This window comes from Staurois parvus, unplaced genomic scaffold, assembly GCF_062004578.1.
Source record: "Staurois parvus isolate SC_StPar_1 unplaced genomic scaffold, SC_StPar_1.0 ptg000525l, whole genome shotgun sequence".
NCBI lineage: Eukaryota > Metazoa > Chordata > Amphibia > Anura > Ranidae > Staurois > Staurois parvus.
The window spans coordinates 1502695-1521748 of record NW_028318321.1 but is presented as its reverse complement, the minus strand read 5'-3'; the positions used below and the strand labels follow the sequence as shown (position 1 = coordinate 1521748).

General features: G+C 39.9%; 1 protein-coding gene across 5 annotated transcripts in view; it reads left to right on the top strand.

The window, feature by feature from the left end:
- The window catches only part of SH3PXD2A (SH3 and PX domains 2A), a 433998-nt gene that overhangs the window by 377420 nt on the left and 37524 nt on the right, over nucleotides 1-19054 (top strand). For all 5 annotated transcript variants that reach the window (XM_089690260.1, XM_089690261.1, XM_089690259.1 and 2 more), the window contains one exon: nucleotides 12210-12327. In XM_089690260.1, the coding sequence (XP_089546386.1) occupies nucleotides 12210-12327 (118 nt within the window). The remainder of the gene's footprint in view (nucleotides 1-12209; nucleotides 12328-19054) is intronic.

Genomic DNA, 19054 nt, shown 5'->3' with positions numbered 1-19054 from the left:
TTCTTGACTTTTGTCCTACATTTTTAACTTCATCCACAATTTATATTTAGGACCCTCAGCTAAAGTAACATTTTGCAGCTGTCTGTGGGTATATCATAAAGACACAACATTATCATACTTCCCATCTTTCTGAAATGAGTCAGTGGGACATCTTTAGTAGAAAGTACATAGACAAAGAACTCCTGCAATACCCCAATGTATGTGGACAGTAAAGAATAAATGTGCCAAATCTTGTTTTTCATCAATCCTTTTCCCTTACATTGTTTTTTCAAAATTACAAATGTCATTATTTTGCTGATAAAATGTGTAGTGTAGTTTAACATGTTGGTGGTTAAATAGTACATTTTTATAGTGGTCTATGCATTAAACCAGCCGTTCTCAACCAGGGTTCTGTGGTACACTCTTGAGATTGCTGAGGGTTCCTTAAGCTATTGCTGATTGATCTCCCATCTATAGGTGCCTGCATAATTCTGGGTCCAGTGCCACCTATATATATCTTCATTGTTTGCCTCCCTAGCTCCTAAAAAATGTTTAAAGGAGTATTAAGCTCTGTTTTTATACTAGTACCTACCGGTAAGCTTATAATAAGTCTTACCTGTAGGTACTGTAAATCTCTGCTAGTGCTATTAGTAGATATTCATATCCTCTGAAACTGATAACATCACCTGTGCAGGCACAGTACACTCTGCATTCTGGCCACACTGTACCGTGAATGCAGAGGGCGCAATGCTGCTATAGTGACTCCTGTGTGCATACACAAAAGTGACATCGCAGCCCAGCCTTTCAAACACCGGGAGAATCCAATGTCTGGGTGAAGATGCAAGCAATAGATTAGGTGACAGCTCAGTGCTGGAGGGCTCTAAGTGATTTATATAGCGCCAACAGTTTGCTCAGCGCTTTTATTATTACTGCACTTGCAGTTCTTTTGAAAGTGGACAGTCTCTGCTTTGCAGAATGAAAACTTTTTAAAAATGTTTCTCTAAATCACAAATATGTGAAGTAAAATGTTGTTACTGAGTTATGTGAACTGGTAAGCCTAATTGTGTGCGTACGGGAGTCACATGTTCACAGCAGGGAGGTGCTGTAAATGTACGCTGAGCTGCACATACACGGCTCAGTGTACATTAACACTGACAGGCAGAGAAAAGCAGGGTCTCTTCTATCATAAAAATTCAACCTGTCAGTGTTTTTTTGTTGTTGGTATAATTCCATGTTTGCTTGTTCCTCTTCAGCAAGTAAAAGTTATAAACGCAGAGTCAGCCAAGCCCTTATCATTTTCATAAAGAGATTAACAATCACTGTCTTTAGTTTAGTACAGATTTCCCATAAGGCTGAAAACTTACCTTTTGCATTTTTACTTAATGCATTTTCCATTAAACTTAGTGTAAACGTGTCAATATGCACTTTGTACACATAAGCACAAGAAGCTGTCATGCGTTGACATTCAGTGCGCATTAGAACACACAGTAATGGGTGTTGCCTTTCGAGTTTGTTTTTCCATTCATTTTGAAGGAAAAAGCACAGGGGAAAAAATGCTCCAGAATGTAAAGATGTGTTTAGTATAATGTAGAATAGTAATGCATAGTACCTCACTTTATGTGCTAGTCCCCTGTAATCCCCTGGGGGGGATTAGAGTCACAGTAAACCTGCTTGATCTACGGTGCTAACAAATTCGGCATTGTGATTGGAGGAGAGAGCACCAAGTTAACCTCATCAGTGAGCTTGCCTGCCTTTGCATGTTGTGCAGGTAATGCACATGTGTAGGTGTAAATAGGCCCATAGAGTTGTCTTTTTTTTTCTTTCACACTAACCTGCATTTTGTTATTTAGAAAAGAATGGGATTTCTATATGGCATGCATTATCATGGAGCAAAATTCAAGAGTTTTGCTGCATTCTAATGGAGAAGTGTGTTCCCCAAGATTATTTGTCTACGAACATATGCTTATTGAGGGTTACAAAAATAGCCCAATACTCAGCCACTTTATGGTGATCTGGTACAAGCAGTGGCATAGCTGGGGCTGCCAGCATCCAGGGTAAGGTAAGTATTGTGCCCCCTAACCCATAAACCATTAGTACTCCCTGAGTCCTTTTTCACCAGAAAAAAAATAAATAAATATATATATATATATATATATATATATATATATATATATATATATAGTTGCAAGAAAAAGTATGTGAACCCCTTGGGATTACATGGAGTTTTGCATGAATTGGGCATAAAATGTGCTCTGAACGTCATCTAAGTCACAATAGAAGAACACAGTCTGCTGAACATAATACTACACAAACATTAGATGTTGCCATGGTTTAATTGCACATAACATGTAAACATTCACAGTGCAGGGAGGAAAAAGTATGTGGGACCTGGATGTTCCACAGCACTACTGGCAAAATATACTGTGGACAGATGAAACCAAGATTGAGTTGTATGGGAAGAACACACAACACAATGTGTGGAGAAAAAAAGGCACAGCACACCAACATCAAAACCTCATCCCCACTGTAAAACATGGCGGAGGGAGCATCATGGTTTGGGGCTGCTTTGCTGCCTCAGGGCCTGGACGGATTGTTGTCATTGATGGGAAAATGAATTCCAGAGTTTATCAAGACATTTTGCAGGAAAACGTACGACCATCTGTCCGCAAACTGAAGCTCCGCAGAGGATGGGTGATGCAACAGGACAATGACCCAAAGCATACAAGTAATTCAACAAATCAATGGCGGCAACAGCAGAGAATACGCCTTCTGGAGTGGCCCAGTCAGAGTCCTGACCTCAACCCGATTGAAATGCTGTGGCATGACCTTAAGAGAGCGATTCACACCAGACACCCCAAGAATATTGCTACACTGAAACAGTTTTGTGAAGAGGAGTGGTCCAAAATTACTCCAGATCGTTGTGCAGGTCTGATCTGCAACTACAGGAAACGTTTGGTTGAGGTTATTGCTGCCAAAGGAGGGTCAACCAGTTATTAAGTCCAAAGGTTCACATACTTTTTCCTCCCTGCACTGTGAATGTTTACATGTTATGTGCGATTAAACCATGGCAACATCTAATATTTGTGTAGTATTATGTTCAGCAGACTGTGTTCTTCTATTGTTGTGACTTAGATGACGTTCATAGCACATTTCATGCCCAATTCATGCAAAACTCCACGTAATCCCAAGGGGTTCACATACTTTTTCTTGCAACTGTATATACAGTGAGGAACAGAAGTATTTGAACACCCTGCGATTTCTGTCTCTCAGAGTGGGAATGCACCTACAATGTGAATTTCAGACCCATCCATGATTTCCAAGTGGGAGAACTTGCAAAATCGCAGGGTGTTCAAATACTTCTGTTCCTCACTGTGTGTATATATATATATATATATATATATATATATATATTTTATTAGGTACACCTTGCGAATGCCAAGAAATTATCAGCTTGAATCATTGATGCAAGGCAGGATGAATCCATGCTTTCATGTTGTTTTTTTTAGTTATTTGATTAAAATTGCCTTTCTATCATCTCAATCCAGTCTGCCTATTCTCCTCTTACATCATCAAGGCATTTTTATCCACACAACTGCAGCTCACTGGATATTTTCTCTTTTTTGGATCATTCTCTGTAAATCTCAGAGATGGTTGTGTGTGAAAATCCTAGTAGATCAGGAGTTTTGGAAATACTCAGACCAGCCTGTCTGGCACCGAACAAGCATGCCACATGTTCAAAGTCACTTAAATCCCCTTTCTTCTCCATTCTGATGCTCGATATGAACTTCAGCAAGTCGTCTTCACCAGGTCTAGATGGCTAAATGCATTGAGTCACTGCCATGTGATTGGCCGTTTAGCAATTTGTGTTACCAAGCAATTGAACAGGTGAACCTAATAAAGTGGCCATTGAGTGTGTGTGTATATGTGTGTGTGTGTGTGTGTGTGTATATAAATAAATATTTAAATTAGTGCAGTGCTGCTTTTTCCTAATAAAAAACCTTAGTGTAACATCACATATACTACATTATAATTCAGGGAGTTGATATCCTGATGGGCAGGTAGTGTGGCACCAGTTGTCTCTGTGGGGCCCATAAGGTATGTGATCCAGGGTGAGGAGCCAGAAGAAAGAACTGCAGACTCTAAATCCAGTCCATGGTATCCCCCAGTCAGGGTACTGGGGAGTAATGGGGTAGTTGGAGCCCGTGGTGGCCTTACAAAGGTCCAAGAGGTAACTAACATATGTGGTGGCACACTGTTTGCCAGCTGTTTGCAAACTACATGCCGTCTGCACTGTGTGCCTTCCCAGCTTTGCTCCTTGTTAGCTCAGACTCAGACACTCCTAGACATGGCACTCCATTGGCTGCAACCCAATGTGAGTAAGAGCACACCAATGGCAGGTAACATCAGTGCCCCTATGGAGCCCTCCGAGGATGTGCTATTTGTTTATTTATTGTTGTTTCTTTTGCGCCCCTAAGATTTTTACACCCAGGGCAACCGCCTTTGTGGCCCCTTTCCAGGGTACATAACTGGGTACAAGAACAGTTAGTTACAAGGCATTGGTCTTGAGCTTCTATATGTACTCTGAAAACTACAGCAACATATACATCTAATAGTTATTTGTTGCTGGTCTACATATATTTTACTGTGCATGGCCTGAACAAACAGCAGTCAATGACAGGTTAATAGATAATTGCTGGTGTGGTTCTCAGCACTTAAACAAGCCCAAGTAAAGGTTTTGTTCTGTGAAATGGCAAATGAGAGAATGGGATCTGCGAAGTCACATTTAGTTGACACATTTTGCCTATATTAGGCAAAAGCTCTGCCTCCAAGTCTCTTAAGCCAGTAATGAAATTGCTTGATATGAGGGGCCTCAAGTGCAGCCTAACATCACCAAAGGCCGCATATAGAGATCGGTAAATATTCTGTGTCAAAGACAGCAGACATACAACAGGATATAGTCATAGTCTATGATAATGATAAATGAGATGGTCAGAGACTGCAGACATGATAGAAGAGATGGACAGAGACTGTGGATATGATACAAGAGAAGGCCAGAGACAGAGGACATGATTCAAAAGATGGCCAGAGACTGAGAACATGTTTCAAAAGATGGCCAGGGACTGAGGACATGATTCAAAAGATGGCCAGAGACTGAGGAGATATTACAAGAGATAGCCAGAGACTGAGGACATGATAAAAGAGATGGCCAGAGACTGTGTTCTGGCTGCAGGAGACTGTCAGAGACCAAGAACATTTGTGTGAGACTGGGAACATGTTTCAGGAGAAAGTCATTGACTGGAGACATGTTACATAAGACTCCTAGAAATCTTTTTTCCAACAGGGCAATAGGAAGACACAGATTAATGTCTGCAGGGGTTCAAAGGGCCACACAAAAAGTGCCAAAGGGCTGAATGTGGCCCCTGGGCCACAGGTTGGACACCATGGCCCTAAGCACTTTTCTTATTGCCACTCCAACCTGACTCGAAGTACGGAAGGGAAATACGTAAAATTATAGCAGTGTGAATTATAGAAATCTTCTTTCCATAAACTGGCTGCAGCAGGAATATCTTGTAAATGGCTTGCTTGACATGTAAGCACTGCACACTTCTGCTTCTCTGCCCTCATTGGGGTAAATTCCTTACTGCAATGCCTGCAGCAGTGATTTCTTATTGGAAGCCTCCCAGTGCATTGTTCTTAGTGCTTGCCACTAACAGTCTGTATTCTTACCAAAGCACGATCTGCACTCTTGCCTTTTCATGGCTTACATAATGTTGACTAAATACCAGCTGCTTACATTTGTGGTTTGTAAACATTTTTAAAATGTGTTATGCAATAGGATCTTGGTTTGTATGTATGTAGAAGTGATTACTGATCCAAAGAAGTAATTATTTTAAGTTGAGCATACCTGAGGTCCAGGAGCACTGAAGCACAGTCACTGTGATGCACTGAATAGGAAGCAAAGCATGTGCAGTATATATAAAGAGGAACTATGGCTCCTGCTATATACATTCTAATTATATTTTAATTATTAGCTGTGTCATACAATATTACAATGTAGCCTCCTGTAGCAGTGCTGGGGTCCAGCATTATCAATGACTTGCATGTATTTATCCCTGCCATCTTCATCTAACATAAAAGTCCCTGATAATATAGGTAGTATTAAAGGTTAAAGTATACCTAAAGTCCAAACTTTTTTTTTAGTTTTGGATGGAGTGGACAGGGATTAGAACCCCTGTCAGGTTTTATTGCTCTCTGTACCCCCTTTAGGGAGAATCACCCTCTCTATTTGTCTTGTTTACCTTCATCACCACGAGTGAAAGTAAAAGAAAATTCCAAATCTTGGGTTCTCACCAGAACAGTAATACAGGAGAAATCTCCCAAAGGGGACACTAGTTTGCTGATTCTGGTGACACTCTGGGATTGCCTCACCATGAGGGCAATCTTCTCTCCATTGGGACACAGATGGTAAAAAAAATAAACTGACTCTACATTACTCTATCCAAAATGGAAAAAAAAGTTTTGCCTTTAGTTCTACTTTAAAGGGGAGGTTACATGGTTTTGTACACTGCTCAAAAAAACTAAAGGAACACTTTGAAAACATATCAGATCTCAATGGGGAAAAATAACATGCTGGATATCTATACTGATATGGACTGGGTAATACGTTAGGAACTAAAGGATGCCCCATCGTTTGATGGAAATGAAAACTATCAACCTACAGAGAACTGAATTCAAAGACATCCTGAAAATATGATGCGGCAGGCTACTCCATTTTGCTGAAATTTAATTGCAGCAACTCAAAATAGTACTCAGTAGTTTGTATGTCCCCCACGTGCTTGTATGCATGCCTGACAATGTTGGGGCATTCTCCTATTGAGATGACAGATGGTGTATCAGGGTATTTTCTCCCAGATCTGGACCAGGGCATCACTGAGCTCCTGGACAGTCTGAGGTGCAACCCGATGGCGTTAGATGGACCGAAACATGATATCCAAGAGGTGTTCTATTGGATTTAGGTCAGGTAGCGTGGAGGCCATTCAATGGTATAAATTCCTTCTTCCTCAAGGAACTGCCTGCCTACTCTCACCACATGAGGCTGGGCATTGTTGTGCACCAGGAGGAACCCAGGACCCACTTCACCAGCATAGGGTCTGACAGTGGGTCCAAGGATTTCATCCTGATGCCTAATGGCAGTCAGGGTGCCATTGTCTAGCCTGTAGAGGTCTGTGCATTCCTCCATGGATATGCCCCCTCCCCCCAGAACATTACTGACCCACCACCAAAACGGTCATGCTGAACAATGTTAAAGGCAGCATAACGTTCTTCATGGCTCCTCCACACCCTTTCACGTCTGTCACATGTGCTCAGGATGAACCTACTCTCATCTGTGAAAAATTCAGGGTGCCAGTGGCAGACCTGCCAGTTCTGGTGTTCATTGGCAAATGCCAATCAAGCTCTATGGCACCAGGCAGTGATCACAGCGCCCACTAGAGGACATCGGGCCCTCAGGCCACCTTCATGTAGTCTGTTTTTGATTGTTTGGTCAGAGGCATTCACACCAGTGGCCTGCTGGAGGTAATTTTGTAGGGCTCTGGCAGTGCTCATCCTGTTCCTCCTTGTACAAAGGAGCAGATACCGGTCCTGCTGATGAGTTAAGGACCTTCTACGGCCCTGTCCAGCTCTCCTAGAGTAACTGCTTGTCTCCTGGAATCTCCTCCATGCTCTTGAGACTGTGCTGGGAAGCACAGCAAACCTTCTGGCAGTGGCACATATTGATGTGCCATCCTGGAGGAGGTGGACTGCCTGTGCAACCTCTGTAGGGTCCAGGTATCGCCGCATGCTACAAGTAGTGACACTGACCCTAGCCAAATGCAAAATTAGTGAAAAACAGTCAGAAAACATGAGTAGGGAAAAAAATGTCAGTGCCCTCCACCTGTAAAACTATTCCAGTTTTGAGGGTTGTCTCTTTGTTGCCAATCTAGTGCACCTGTTGTTTATTTCATTAACCACTTCCCATCCGGCCATTGTATATAGAGATGAGCGAATTATTCAAAAATTTGATTCGGCTGATTCGCCGAATTTGCGGAAGAAATTCGATTCGATGCGAATTTATTCGCTGCGAATTTAACTTATTAAAAGGGTTTCTAGGCTTCAGAGAGCCTTTATATTAGTGCAGAACACTGTACCTTTAATTTAAATGCCCTTGGAGTCTGCTGGGGAAGAGAAATAATACTGTCAGTCAGTATGACATGCAGATGAGTGCCGTCGATCTTAGAATCACCGCACACTTCACTCATTTGGGCAGTCACGGGGCACGACGAAGAAGAAGAAGAAGAAGAATGAAAAGAAGAAGAAGAAGAATGAAAAGAAGAAGAATAAGGAAAAGAAGAATGAAAAGAAGAAGAATGAAAAGAAGAAGAAGAATAATGAAAAGAAGAAGAAGAATGAGAAGAAGAATGAAAAGAAGAATGAAAAGAAGAAGAAGAAGAATGAGAAGAATGAAAAGAAGAAGAATGAAAAGAAGAAGAAGAAGAAGAATGAAAAGAAGAATGAGAAGAATGAAAAGAAGAAGAAGAAGAAGAATGAAAAGAAGAAGAAGAATGAAAAGAAGAAGAAGAAGAATGAAAAGAAGAAGAAGAAGAATGAAAAAAAGAATGAGAAGAAGAATGAAAAGAAGAAGAAGAAGAATGAAAAGAAGAAGAAGAAGAATGAAAAGAAGAATGAGAAGAAGAATGAAAAGAATGAAAAGAAGAAGAAGAAGAATGAAAAGAAGAATGAGAAGAATGAAAAGAAGAAGAAGAAGAATGAAAAGAAGAAGAATGAAAAGAAGAAGAAGAAGAATGAAAAGAAGAATGAGAAGAAGAATGAAAAGAAGAATGAAAAGAAGAAAAAGAAGAATGAAAAGAAGAAGAAGAAGAATGAAAAGAAGAAGAAGAATGAAAAGAAGAATGAAAAGAAGAAGAAGAAGAATGAAAAGAAGAAGAAGAAGAATGAAAAGAAGAATGAGAAGAAGAATGAAAAGAAGAATGAGAAGAAGAATGAAAAGAAGAAGAAGAAGAATGAAAAGAAGAATGAGAAGAATGAAAAGAAGAAGAAGAATGAAAATAAGAATGAAAAGAAGAAGAAGAAGAATGAAAAGAAGAAGAAGAAGAATGAAAAGAAGAAGAAGAATGAAAAGAAGAAGAATTCCAGTACAGCAAAAAGTGTATCTGCAGAGAGCTCCGCTATTTCTGACAGTTCTCTGACAGTTCCTTCACATTTACAGCGGTTGAAACATTGTATCTATTTGTTTCCGAATAAAAACATCTGTATCCTAAATGGAAACAAATAGATACAATGTTTCAGCCGCTGTAAATGTGTAGGAACTGTCAGAGAACTGTCAGAAATAGCGGAGCTCTCTGCAGGGACACTTTTTGCCAGCTGATCGGGAAAAATTTGATTCGTGCATCCGAAGTTTGCTAAAATTCGGATTCGGTGCGAATCGAATTTTTCCTAATATTCGAAACGAATTCCACTTCGCCAAGTTCGATTCGCTCATCTCTAATTGTATATAAACGGCCGGACGGTGGCAGTGCAGGGTCGGGTGGCCATTTACAAACGACGGTGACACTGTACTGCTAGGGTGACAGTATGTAAAAAAAAAAAACAACACATAAATAATAATATAAAAAAAAGTAAAATTTTTTTTAAAAATTATACTTTTTGGTTATAAACTAACTTTAGATTATTTTTTTTCACTAAAAAGACAATATTTCATCATAAATCTTGGCCAATATTTATTATTTATTTGCAAAATGTTATAAGAAAAACACTTTTTTTCAAAATTTTTGGACTTTTTCAATTACATAGCAAAAAAAATAAAATCCCAGTGGTGAATAAATACCACCAAAATAAAGCTTATCTGTCTCAAAAAAATGCAAAGAAATTCATATGGGTACAGTGTTGCATGACCGCACAATTGTCATTCAAAGTGTGATAGCGCTGAAAGCTGAAAATTGGCCTGGACAGGAAGGGGGTAAAAGTGTCCAGACTGGAAGTGGTTAACACCAAAGCAGCAGAAACTGATTAACAATCCCCTCTGCTACTTAACTGACCAGATCAATATCCCAGGAGTTTAATTGACTTGATGCTATACTCTGATTAAAAAGTGTTCCTTTAATTGTTTTGAGCAGTGAATATATTTTCTTTACATATTGCTTCTTTTCAAGATTAAAATTAAAAGATGTAGGTAAACATAAAGATATTACATATAAATATTTCACACATTTGTAAATCTACAGGTGAAACTCAAAAACTTAAAATATCGTGCAAAAGTTCATTTATTTCAGTAATGCAACTTAAAAGGTGAAACTAATATATGAGATAGACTCATTACATGCAAAGCAAGATAGTTCAAGCCGTGATTTGTCATAATTGTGATGATTATGACTTACAGCTCATGAAAACCCCAAATCCACAATCTCAGAAAATTAGAATATTACATGCAATCAATAAAACAAGGATTGTACATAGAACAATATCGGACCTCTGAAAAGTATAAGCATGCATATGTACCCAGTACTTGGTTTGGGCCCCTTTTGCAGCAATTACTGTTTCAATGCGTCGTGGCATGGAAGCTATCAGCCTGTGGCACTGCTGAGGTGTTATGGAAGACCAGGATGCTTCAGTAGCGGCCTTCAGCTCTTCTGCATTGTTCGGTCTCATGTCCCTCATCTTTCTCTTGGCAGTGCCCCATAGATTCTGTATGGGGTTCAGGTCAGGCAAGTTTGCTGGCCAATCAAGCACAGTAATCCCACGGTCATTGAACCAGGTTTTGGTGCTTTTGGCAGTGTGGGCAGGTGCCAAGTCCTGCTGGAAAATGAAGTCAGCATTCCCATAAAGCTCGTCTGCAGAAGGAAGCATGAAGTGCTCCAAAATCTCCTGGTAGATGGCTGCGTTGACCCTGGACTTAATGAAGCACAGTGGACCAACACCAGCAGATGATATGGCTCCCCAAATCAGCACAGACTGTTGAAACTTCACACTGGACTTCAAGCATCTTGCAGTGTGTGCCTCTCTATTCTTCCTCCATACTCTGGGTCCTTGGTTTCCAAATGAGATGCAAAAGTTGCTCTCATCAGAAAAGAGGACTTTGGACCACTGAGCAACAGACCAGGTCTGTTTTTCTTCAGCCCAGGTAAGATGCTTCTGATGTTGTTTGTTGTTCAGGAGTGGCTTGAGAAGAGGAATACGACATTTGAAGCCCATGTTTAGGATCCATCTGTGTGTGGTGGCTCTTGATGCACTGACTCCAGCCTCAGTCCACTCCTTGTGAAAGTCCCCAACACTTTTGAATGGCCTTTTCCTGACAATCCTCTCCAGGCTGCGGTCATTCCTGCTGCTTGTGCACCTTTTTCTTCCACACTTTTTTCCCTTCCACATAACTTTCTATTAATGTGCTTTGATACAGCACTTGGGAACATCCAACTTCTTTTGCAATTACCTTTTGAGGCTTTCCCTCCTTATGGAGGGTGTCAATGATGGTGTCAGGTCAGCAGTCTTTCCCATGATTGTGCTTCCTACTGAATCAGACTGAGAGACCATTTAAAGGCTCAGGAACCCTTTGCAGGTGTTATGGCTTAATTAGCTGATTAGAGTGGGACACTTTGAGCCGAGAATATTGCACCTTTTCACAATATTCTAATTTTCTGAGATTGTGGATTTGGGGTTTTTATGAGCTGTAAGCCATATACATCACAATTATGACAAATCACGGCTTGAACTATCTTGCTTTGCATGTAATGAGTCTCTCTCATATATTAGTTTCACCTTTGAAGTTGCATTACTGAAATAAATTAACTTTTGCACGATGTTCTAATTTTTCGAGTTTCACCTGTATTGTGAGAGGTTCATCAATTATTACATGTTTATTTGAAAAAAATCTATATACATGCAAAAAAGAAAAATAGGACATTAAACATGAGTTAATTCATCCACCATCACATTTGAAGGACACATGCAGCATCAGATGATCAGATGATGGTTATACATTACTTACTTGGATTAAGATGTGACAGGTATTTCACCAGAATAATTTAGTTCCTATGTTTAGTTGGAGTATGTTAGTGTTACGTTTGATGGTCTCTTTTTTGCTGTAGAATATTTGATTCTGTCAGCATCACATAGTAGTTAAAGAACTGTTCTCCAATATGTCATAATCACAATTAATGCAGATTTTCTGTTTGTTTTAGAAGAAAACTATGTTACCATACAGCCTTATGCCAGCCAAGGGAAAGATGAGATTGGCTTTGAAAAAGGAGTTACGGTGGAGGTTATCCAGAAGAATCTGGAGGGGTGGTGGTACATAAGGTGAGAAATGAGATGTGTTGTAATGATCAATGAGACCTAAGACACTACATCCAAAAGCCTCTGTGGTGTCACTGTATACCCTATATCTTAATGAATATTGTTTGCCAAATGTTTTTTTCATTGTGTAGAAACAAATAATTGTCCTATCACTTAATAGAGATGGCTAGCTTATCAGCAAAGAAAGTTTCATGAGAAACTGGGCTCGATGTTCCCCTGCCCCATAAATATGTTTGGCACGTTACACTGGTTCAGCTTGAACCAATGTAAGTATGCATGGTTCATACCTGGCCAATCCCTGTGGAAGCTGCAGATACCTGCAGTAGACATCGCTACTACAGTGATTGTGTCTGGCTTCTGGGTCCTGCTGCTTAGTGAACACAGGAGGTCGCATTCTTCTTGTGGGCGGCATTCAGAGAACACGAAAATGCAGAATGTTCTTGGAATGGCATCTGGGCTAAGCAAGCAGCAGGGCAGGGGACCAGCAGCAATGTAATTGTGGTGTTTGCCACAGTGATTTACAGCTTCTGAGATCAGCAGGGTTTAACAGGGTTTAACATATGCATACTTACATTGGTCCATCTTGCACTATGCAAAAATAACAATACCTGAAATTCAGCTTTAGGGGTTTGTGTTTGGCTGTTACATGATCGGAAAGCTGCCAATCTTGGTGGTTACATGATCATAAACCCCAGCCTGTCTTCCGGCATCTGAAAACCCTTAAAGGGCTGGCACCAATGGGTTAAACATTGAGTAGTGAGTGGATGAGAAAATTAATGTATGGGATTCTTCACAAAGTAAATTTACATGCTAAAAGATTGTTCATCTTAATAGGAGTAGGCTAAAAAAAGCACAATTTAGACATAAATATGATTTGAAATTTTGACCATGGATATATGCCTTAAGCTCTGAGTATTAAAGACCAATGTTATAGGCAACAAAATGGATCTTTTGTGAAAACTCATGCACAGTAAATAGTTTAAGGGAGAATTTCTGTTCTTAATGTGAGTAAAGTTATTTTAAACATGTCTCTTAAGCAGTCCCCAATTTTGAGTCTGGAAAATTAAAAATATGTTTTGTATCAGTGCTCCCCCTTTTCATTGTTAATATTCACAGATAAAACTTTTATTTTTATTGTGTGGATAAAATAATAGAAATACACTTTTTTCTGTATTCCTAGTCCTGCTCAGTATAATTTTATCTCCTGCTTAGAGAGATCCAAATCCTCTCGATTGCCAAGCGCTATTTTCCTGGTTTACAGATTCTGCTTGTAAATTGTAAAAGTTGGCTATTGTACAAGGGATATGGGGAGGTTCAGTGAACCAAAACATTGCTGAAACCTGAAAGGTTTGTCAAGCAAAATACTTATGAAGTCATAGGGTGTTCAGAGATGTACTTGGCAAACCCAAGAAGATGTTTATCAGGCCTGTGACTATCCTGGTTTGTATATTTAAATATTGTCTGGTACATAAATCCACAACAAAGGCCTTTGGAAACATTTAGTGTTTACATTTTAAATTTAAGCACCTAACATATGAGTTATTAATGATATGTCCTCTATCTCTTACCAAGAGCCCTACTTTAGAAAATATGTTGTTTGTATGTATTCCTTCCCACTTCAGTAAGTTAGTTGCCATGATATGCCTAAAATAAAACATTATTTTCTCTAATGTTTTCGAGTCTAACTACTATCAATTTTTCTGAATGCACATACCATGAAGGAATAAAACAAATTGTTCATTGGTGTCCCTAAGAGAAAAAAAAGAAAGCGTAATTGTAAAAATCCTTAGTGAATCATATGTTATGGATGGATTGTTTATTGTACTATGCATGATGGTATCCTTTAATCATGCACAGATGTTCACAAACCAGACTCTGTACAAGATTTCATACTTGGGTGCTTGAAATCAATTCCAGGATTAAAAACTAGTACAGAAATCTGCACCAATAGAAAAACATGGGGTCATTTCAGTCCTGATTCCTGGTTCATGCACATTTCATGGCTCATCACAATAATTTTCATGTATTCATTTAAGTAAACTGTTGACATACATACAGTGAGGAACAGACGTATTTGAACACCCTGCGATTTTGCAAGTTCTCCCACTTAGAAATCATGAAGGGGTCTGAAATTCACATTGTAGGTGCATTCCCACTCTGAGAGACAGAATTAAAAAAAAAATTCAGGAAATCACATTGTATGATTTTTAAAGAATTTATTTGTCTTGCACTGCTGAACATAAGTATTTGAACACCTGAGAAAATCAGTGTTAATATTTGGTACAGAAGCCTTTGTTTGCATTTACAGAGGTCAAACGTTTCCTGTAGTTCTTGACCAGATTTGCACACACTGCAACAGTGATTTTGGCCCACTCCTCCACACAGATCTCCTCTAGATCTGTCAGGTTTCGGGGCTGTCGCTGAGCAACATGGAGTTTCAGCTCCCTCCAAAGATGTTCTATTGGATTTAGGTCTGGAGACTGGCTAGGCCACTCCAGAACTTTGATATGCTTCTTACGGAGCCACTCCTTGGTTATCCTGGCTGTGTGCTTCGGGTCGTTGTCATGTTGGAAGACCCAGCCACGACCCATCTTCAATGATCTGACTGAGGGAAGGAGGTTGTTGCTCAAAATCTCACAATAAGTGGCCCCATTCATCCTCTCCTTAATACAGTGCAGTCATCCTGTCCCCTTCGCAGAAAAGCACCCCCAAAGCATGATGTTACCACCCCCATGCTTCACAGTAGGGATGGTGTTCTTGGGATGCAGCTCATCCTTCTTTTTCCTCCAAACACGACCAGTGAAGTTTAGACTAAAAAGTTCTACTTTGGTCTCATCTGACCACATGACTTTCTCTCATGCCTCCTCTGGATCAGCTAGATGGTCATTGGCAAACTTCAGACGGGCCTGGACATGTGATGACTTGAGCAATGGAACCTTCCGTGCAATGCCTGGTTTGAAACCATGACGGCATAGTGTTCTACCGACAGTGACCTTTGAAACTGTGGTCCCAGCTCTCTTCATGTCATTGACCAGCTCCTCCCTTGTAGTTCTGGGCTGATTCCTCACCTTTCTTATCATCAGTGATACCCCACGAGGTGAGATCTTGCATGGAGCCCCAGTCCCAGGGAGACTGACAGTCGTCTTTAGCCTCTTCCATTTTCTAATAATTGCTCCAACAGTTGATCGTTTTTCACCAAGCTGCTTGGCAATTGCCCCGTAACCCTTTCCAGCCTTGTGGAGGTCCACAATTTTGTCTCTGGTGTCTTTTGACAGCTCTTTGGTCTTGCTCATGGTGGTAGTTGGAGTGTGACTGACTGTGGGGTTGACAGGTGTCTTTAAAGAGCTCAGACAGGTGCTACTAAGTTAGATTAATGAGTGGAGTAGAGGTGGACTTTTTAAAGGCACAGTAACATGTCTTTGAAAGACAGAATTCTTGCTGTTTCTTAGGTGTTCAAATACTTATGTTCAGCAGTGCAAGACAAATAAATTCTTTAAAAATCATACAATGTGATTTCCTGAATTTTTCTTTAAATTCTGTCTCTTGGAGTGGGAACGCACCTACAATGTGAATTTCAGACCCCTCCATAATTTCTAAGTGGGAGAACTTGCAAAATCGCAGGGTGTTCAAATACTTCTGTTCCTCACTGTATGCCACTATTGCGGTAGAGAGCAACTAGGAGGTAGGTGGTGGTTCAGAAAGGAAGAAAGAGGTGAATGCTGCAGGGAGCTGGAGCACAGAGGGAGGAAAGGATAAGTGCAAAAGGAGAGGAAAACTTAGTTGGGAGAGGGAAGCAGGAAATACTGATATGAAATACATTGAATGAAGTTTGAGGCCAAAATTCACAACCAAATGGTTTTGTTTTTATGCCACTCTTTGTTCTATCCCAATAAAATAGATTTATATGTATCAGAGGATTAGAACTCGCATGAGTATAACTAGGTCTTGTGAAATGTTGTCCTTGATGGTGAAGGGAGGAGGCGGTAAGATACTCCAGCCTTTCTATAGTTTTATATCCATTACTTTTCATTTTACACATAAGCTTATGTGTTTTGGAGGAATTTACAGCATTAAAGAAATACTAAAAGAAAAACTTTGCATCGCACAAAAAGAGGTGTGCACAAAGGAACAGTATCAGTTCACAGCACATACCCCCCCACAACTTGCACTGTGCAAATTGTGAAATTACATTACATCAATCAAAACAAAGTTTTGTTTTGTTTTTCTAATTCTTGAGTGTTATCCCACTCTTGGCCAGTTCACACATATAGTCTATTATTTATTGTGCTGCAAAGTGTGAAAACTGTTTAAATATCTATGGGCAGGACTGGTTCTGCTTATGACTGCTGGTTGTTAATCATTGGGATTCCCAATCCACCCTCTGCAGGATTTGATTATGCTGAATATTGATAGAGAGGATACTGTGGAAGAAAAACCCAGATGTTCTTTGCTGCTTGGGAAGGAGGGTCTATCTTTACCTTTATAAATTACATTGCAACAATAGTTTCCCGTTTACTTTTAATATTCTCAATATGTAAACAGATGCATTTAGCATGGTATGTGGTGCTGCTAAATAGCCATATTTATTGCATTGAAAATTTCCATTGTGTAATATCTGCTTGTTAATTTTATAATTTGCACGTTAAAAGCGCTCCGCAAACGCCGGACCAACGCTTGTCAAATGCTATAGGGGCGTTTGGTAAGAGTTGGAAAAACAGTCAAGTGTGAACGAGCCCTTAAAGTGGTATTAAACCCAAAACCAAAAATGTATTATATTGCAGCTTACCAACCATTAGATGTGGTAGATGCATTAGTTTTCTTTTCTATGTCTTTTACTCCCTCTGTTTTCTCCTGGTTATTTGGCCATTAACATGCCTCCTGTATTGGTGAGACACCACTTTGGAGGAATGAGTCAGGACAGAGCAGACAGCAGCATTGTCAGTCTGGGGGAGATATGAGTGTTAAACGGTAAATTCATCTTTTGTAACATGTTACAGCAGCCCCGCAACTCCCTTTGACCTTCATTGTGACAGTGTGCGGGGGATCCTTTCCCAGCACCCGCCATCACAATTTTAACAAAGTGTGGATGTGTGGGTCTCCGCCCACCTTACCGCGTCATTCATTCACAGAGCTCTTTGAATGGAAGAACTATAAGTATGGCTGACGGCTTGTAGTTCTGAATGAACTACCAGGACACTGTTGACTGTTCTAGGTGGTTCATTGATGCTTCCTGTCATTGCATAGCTGCCTGTCCATACGAGGTATGAGCAAACTGCTTACAATGACAGTCTGCAGGAGCCCTGCATTGCACCCATGATCTGCTGACCATGGGTGCACAGCTTTGCAGGCTCAAAGTTAAAAACAAAAAGGCATATTTTTTTTTTTACCTGCAAAAAAGATGTTTTATTATCATTTTAATATATTAGCAGATTTGAATACAAATAACAAATTGAAGCCAAGCTCTAGTTAACACTTTATAATCAGTTACAGCAAACATTATCATTTTGTTTTGGGATAAAGGTTTTACATGAATAAATAAAAGCTGATCATTTTAATCACCCCTGCCAGTGATAACTGGATGATCTCATCTGTGTAAGCTAATACATTCTGCTTGACAGTTTGAACTTCTGAAAAACAACAGTGGTAAATGGCTGATTCATTAGATGAAAATAGACAAAAAAAAAGTCAAGAAAAGGAAACATACAGCCGTTACATCTAAGAATTGGTAAGCTGCAATGTAATAAAAGTTTTATTTTTGATTTAATACTGCTTTATTGCAAAGACATGAATAGTGCCAAACTGTTTTTGAAACAGAAGCATTTACTTATAGTAGCACTTTTGACTTTGACAGTTTCAGCAGCTATAGTGTAGTGAATATTGATAACCTCTGCTTGTTTGTTTTTCTAATCTGCTGTTGGCACTTATAGGGACTAAGGTATTTGGTAATGTGCAGTTATTTTACATTCCAGTTGTTCCAAACTTCAGCTAAGAAATCTAAAATATCAGACTGTGGCTCCACAAGGGTTTTGGTCACATAGGGACATTTCCTACAGTTGCAAGAAAAAGTATGTGAACCCCTTGGAATTACATGGAGTTTTGCATGAATTGGGCATAAAATGTGCTCTGAACGTCATCTAAGTCACAACAATAAAAGAACACAGTCTGCTGAACATAATACTACACAAAAATGAGATGTTGCCATTAGATGTTGCACATAACATGTAAACATTCACAGTGCAGGGAGGAAAAAGTATGTGAACCTTTGGACTTAATAACTGGTTGACACTCCTTTGGCAGCAATAACCTCAACCAATCATTTCCTGTAGTAGCAGATCAGACCTGCACAACGATCTGGAGTAATTTTGGACCACTCCTCTTCACAAAACTGTTTCAGTGTAGCAATATTCTTGGGATGTCTGGTGTGAATCGCTCTCTTAAGGTCATGCCACAGCATTTCAATCGGGTTGAGGTCAGGACTCTGACTGGGCCACTCCAGAAGGCGTATTCTCTGCTGTTGCAGCCATTGTTTTGTTGAATTACTTGTATGCTTTGGGTCATTGCCCTGTTGCATCACCCATCCTCTGCGGAGCTTCAGTTTGCGGACAGATGGTCGTACGTTTTCCTGCAAAATGTCTTGATAAACTCTGGAATTCATTTTCCCATCAATGACAACAATCCATCCAGGCCCTGAGGCAGCAAAGCAGCCCCAAACCATGATGCTCCCTCCGCC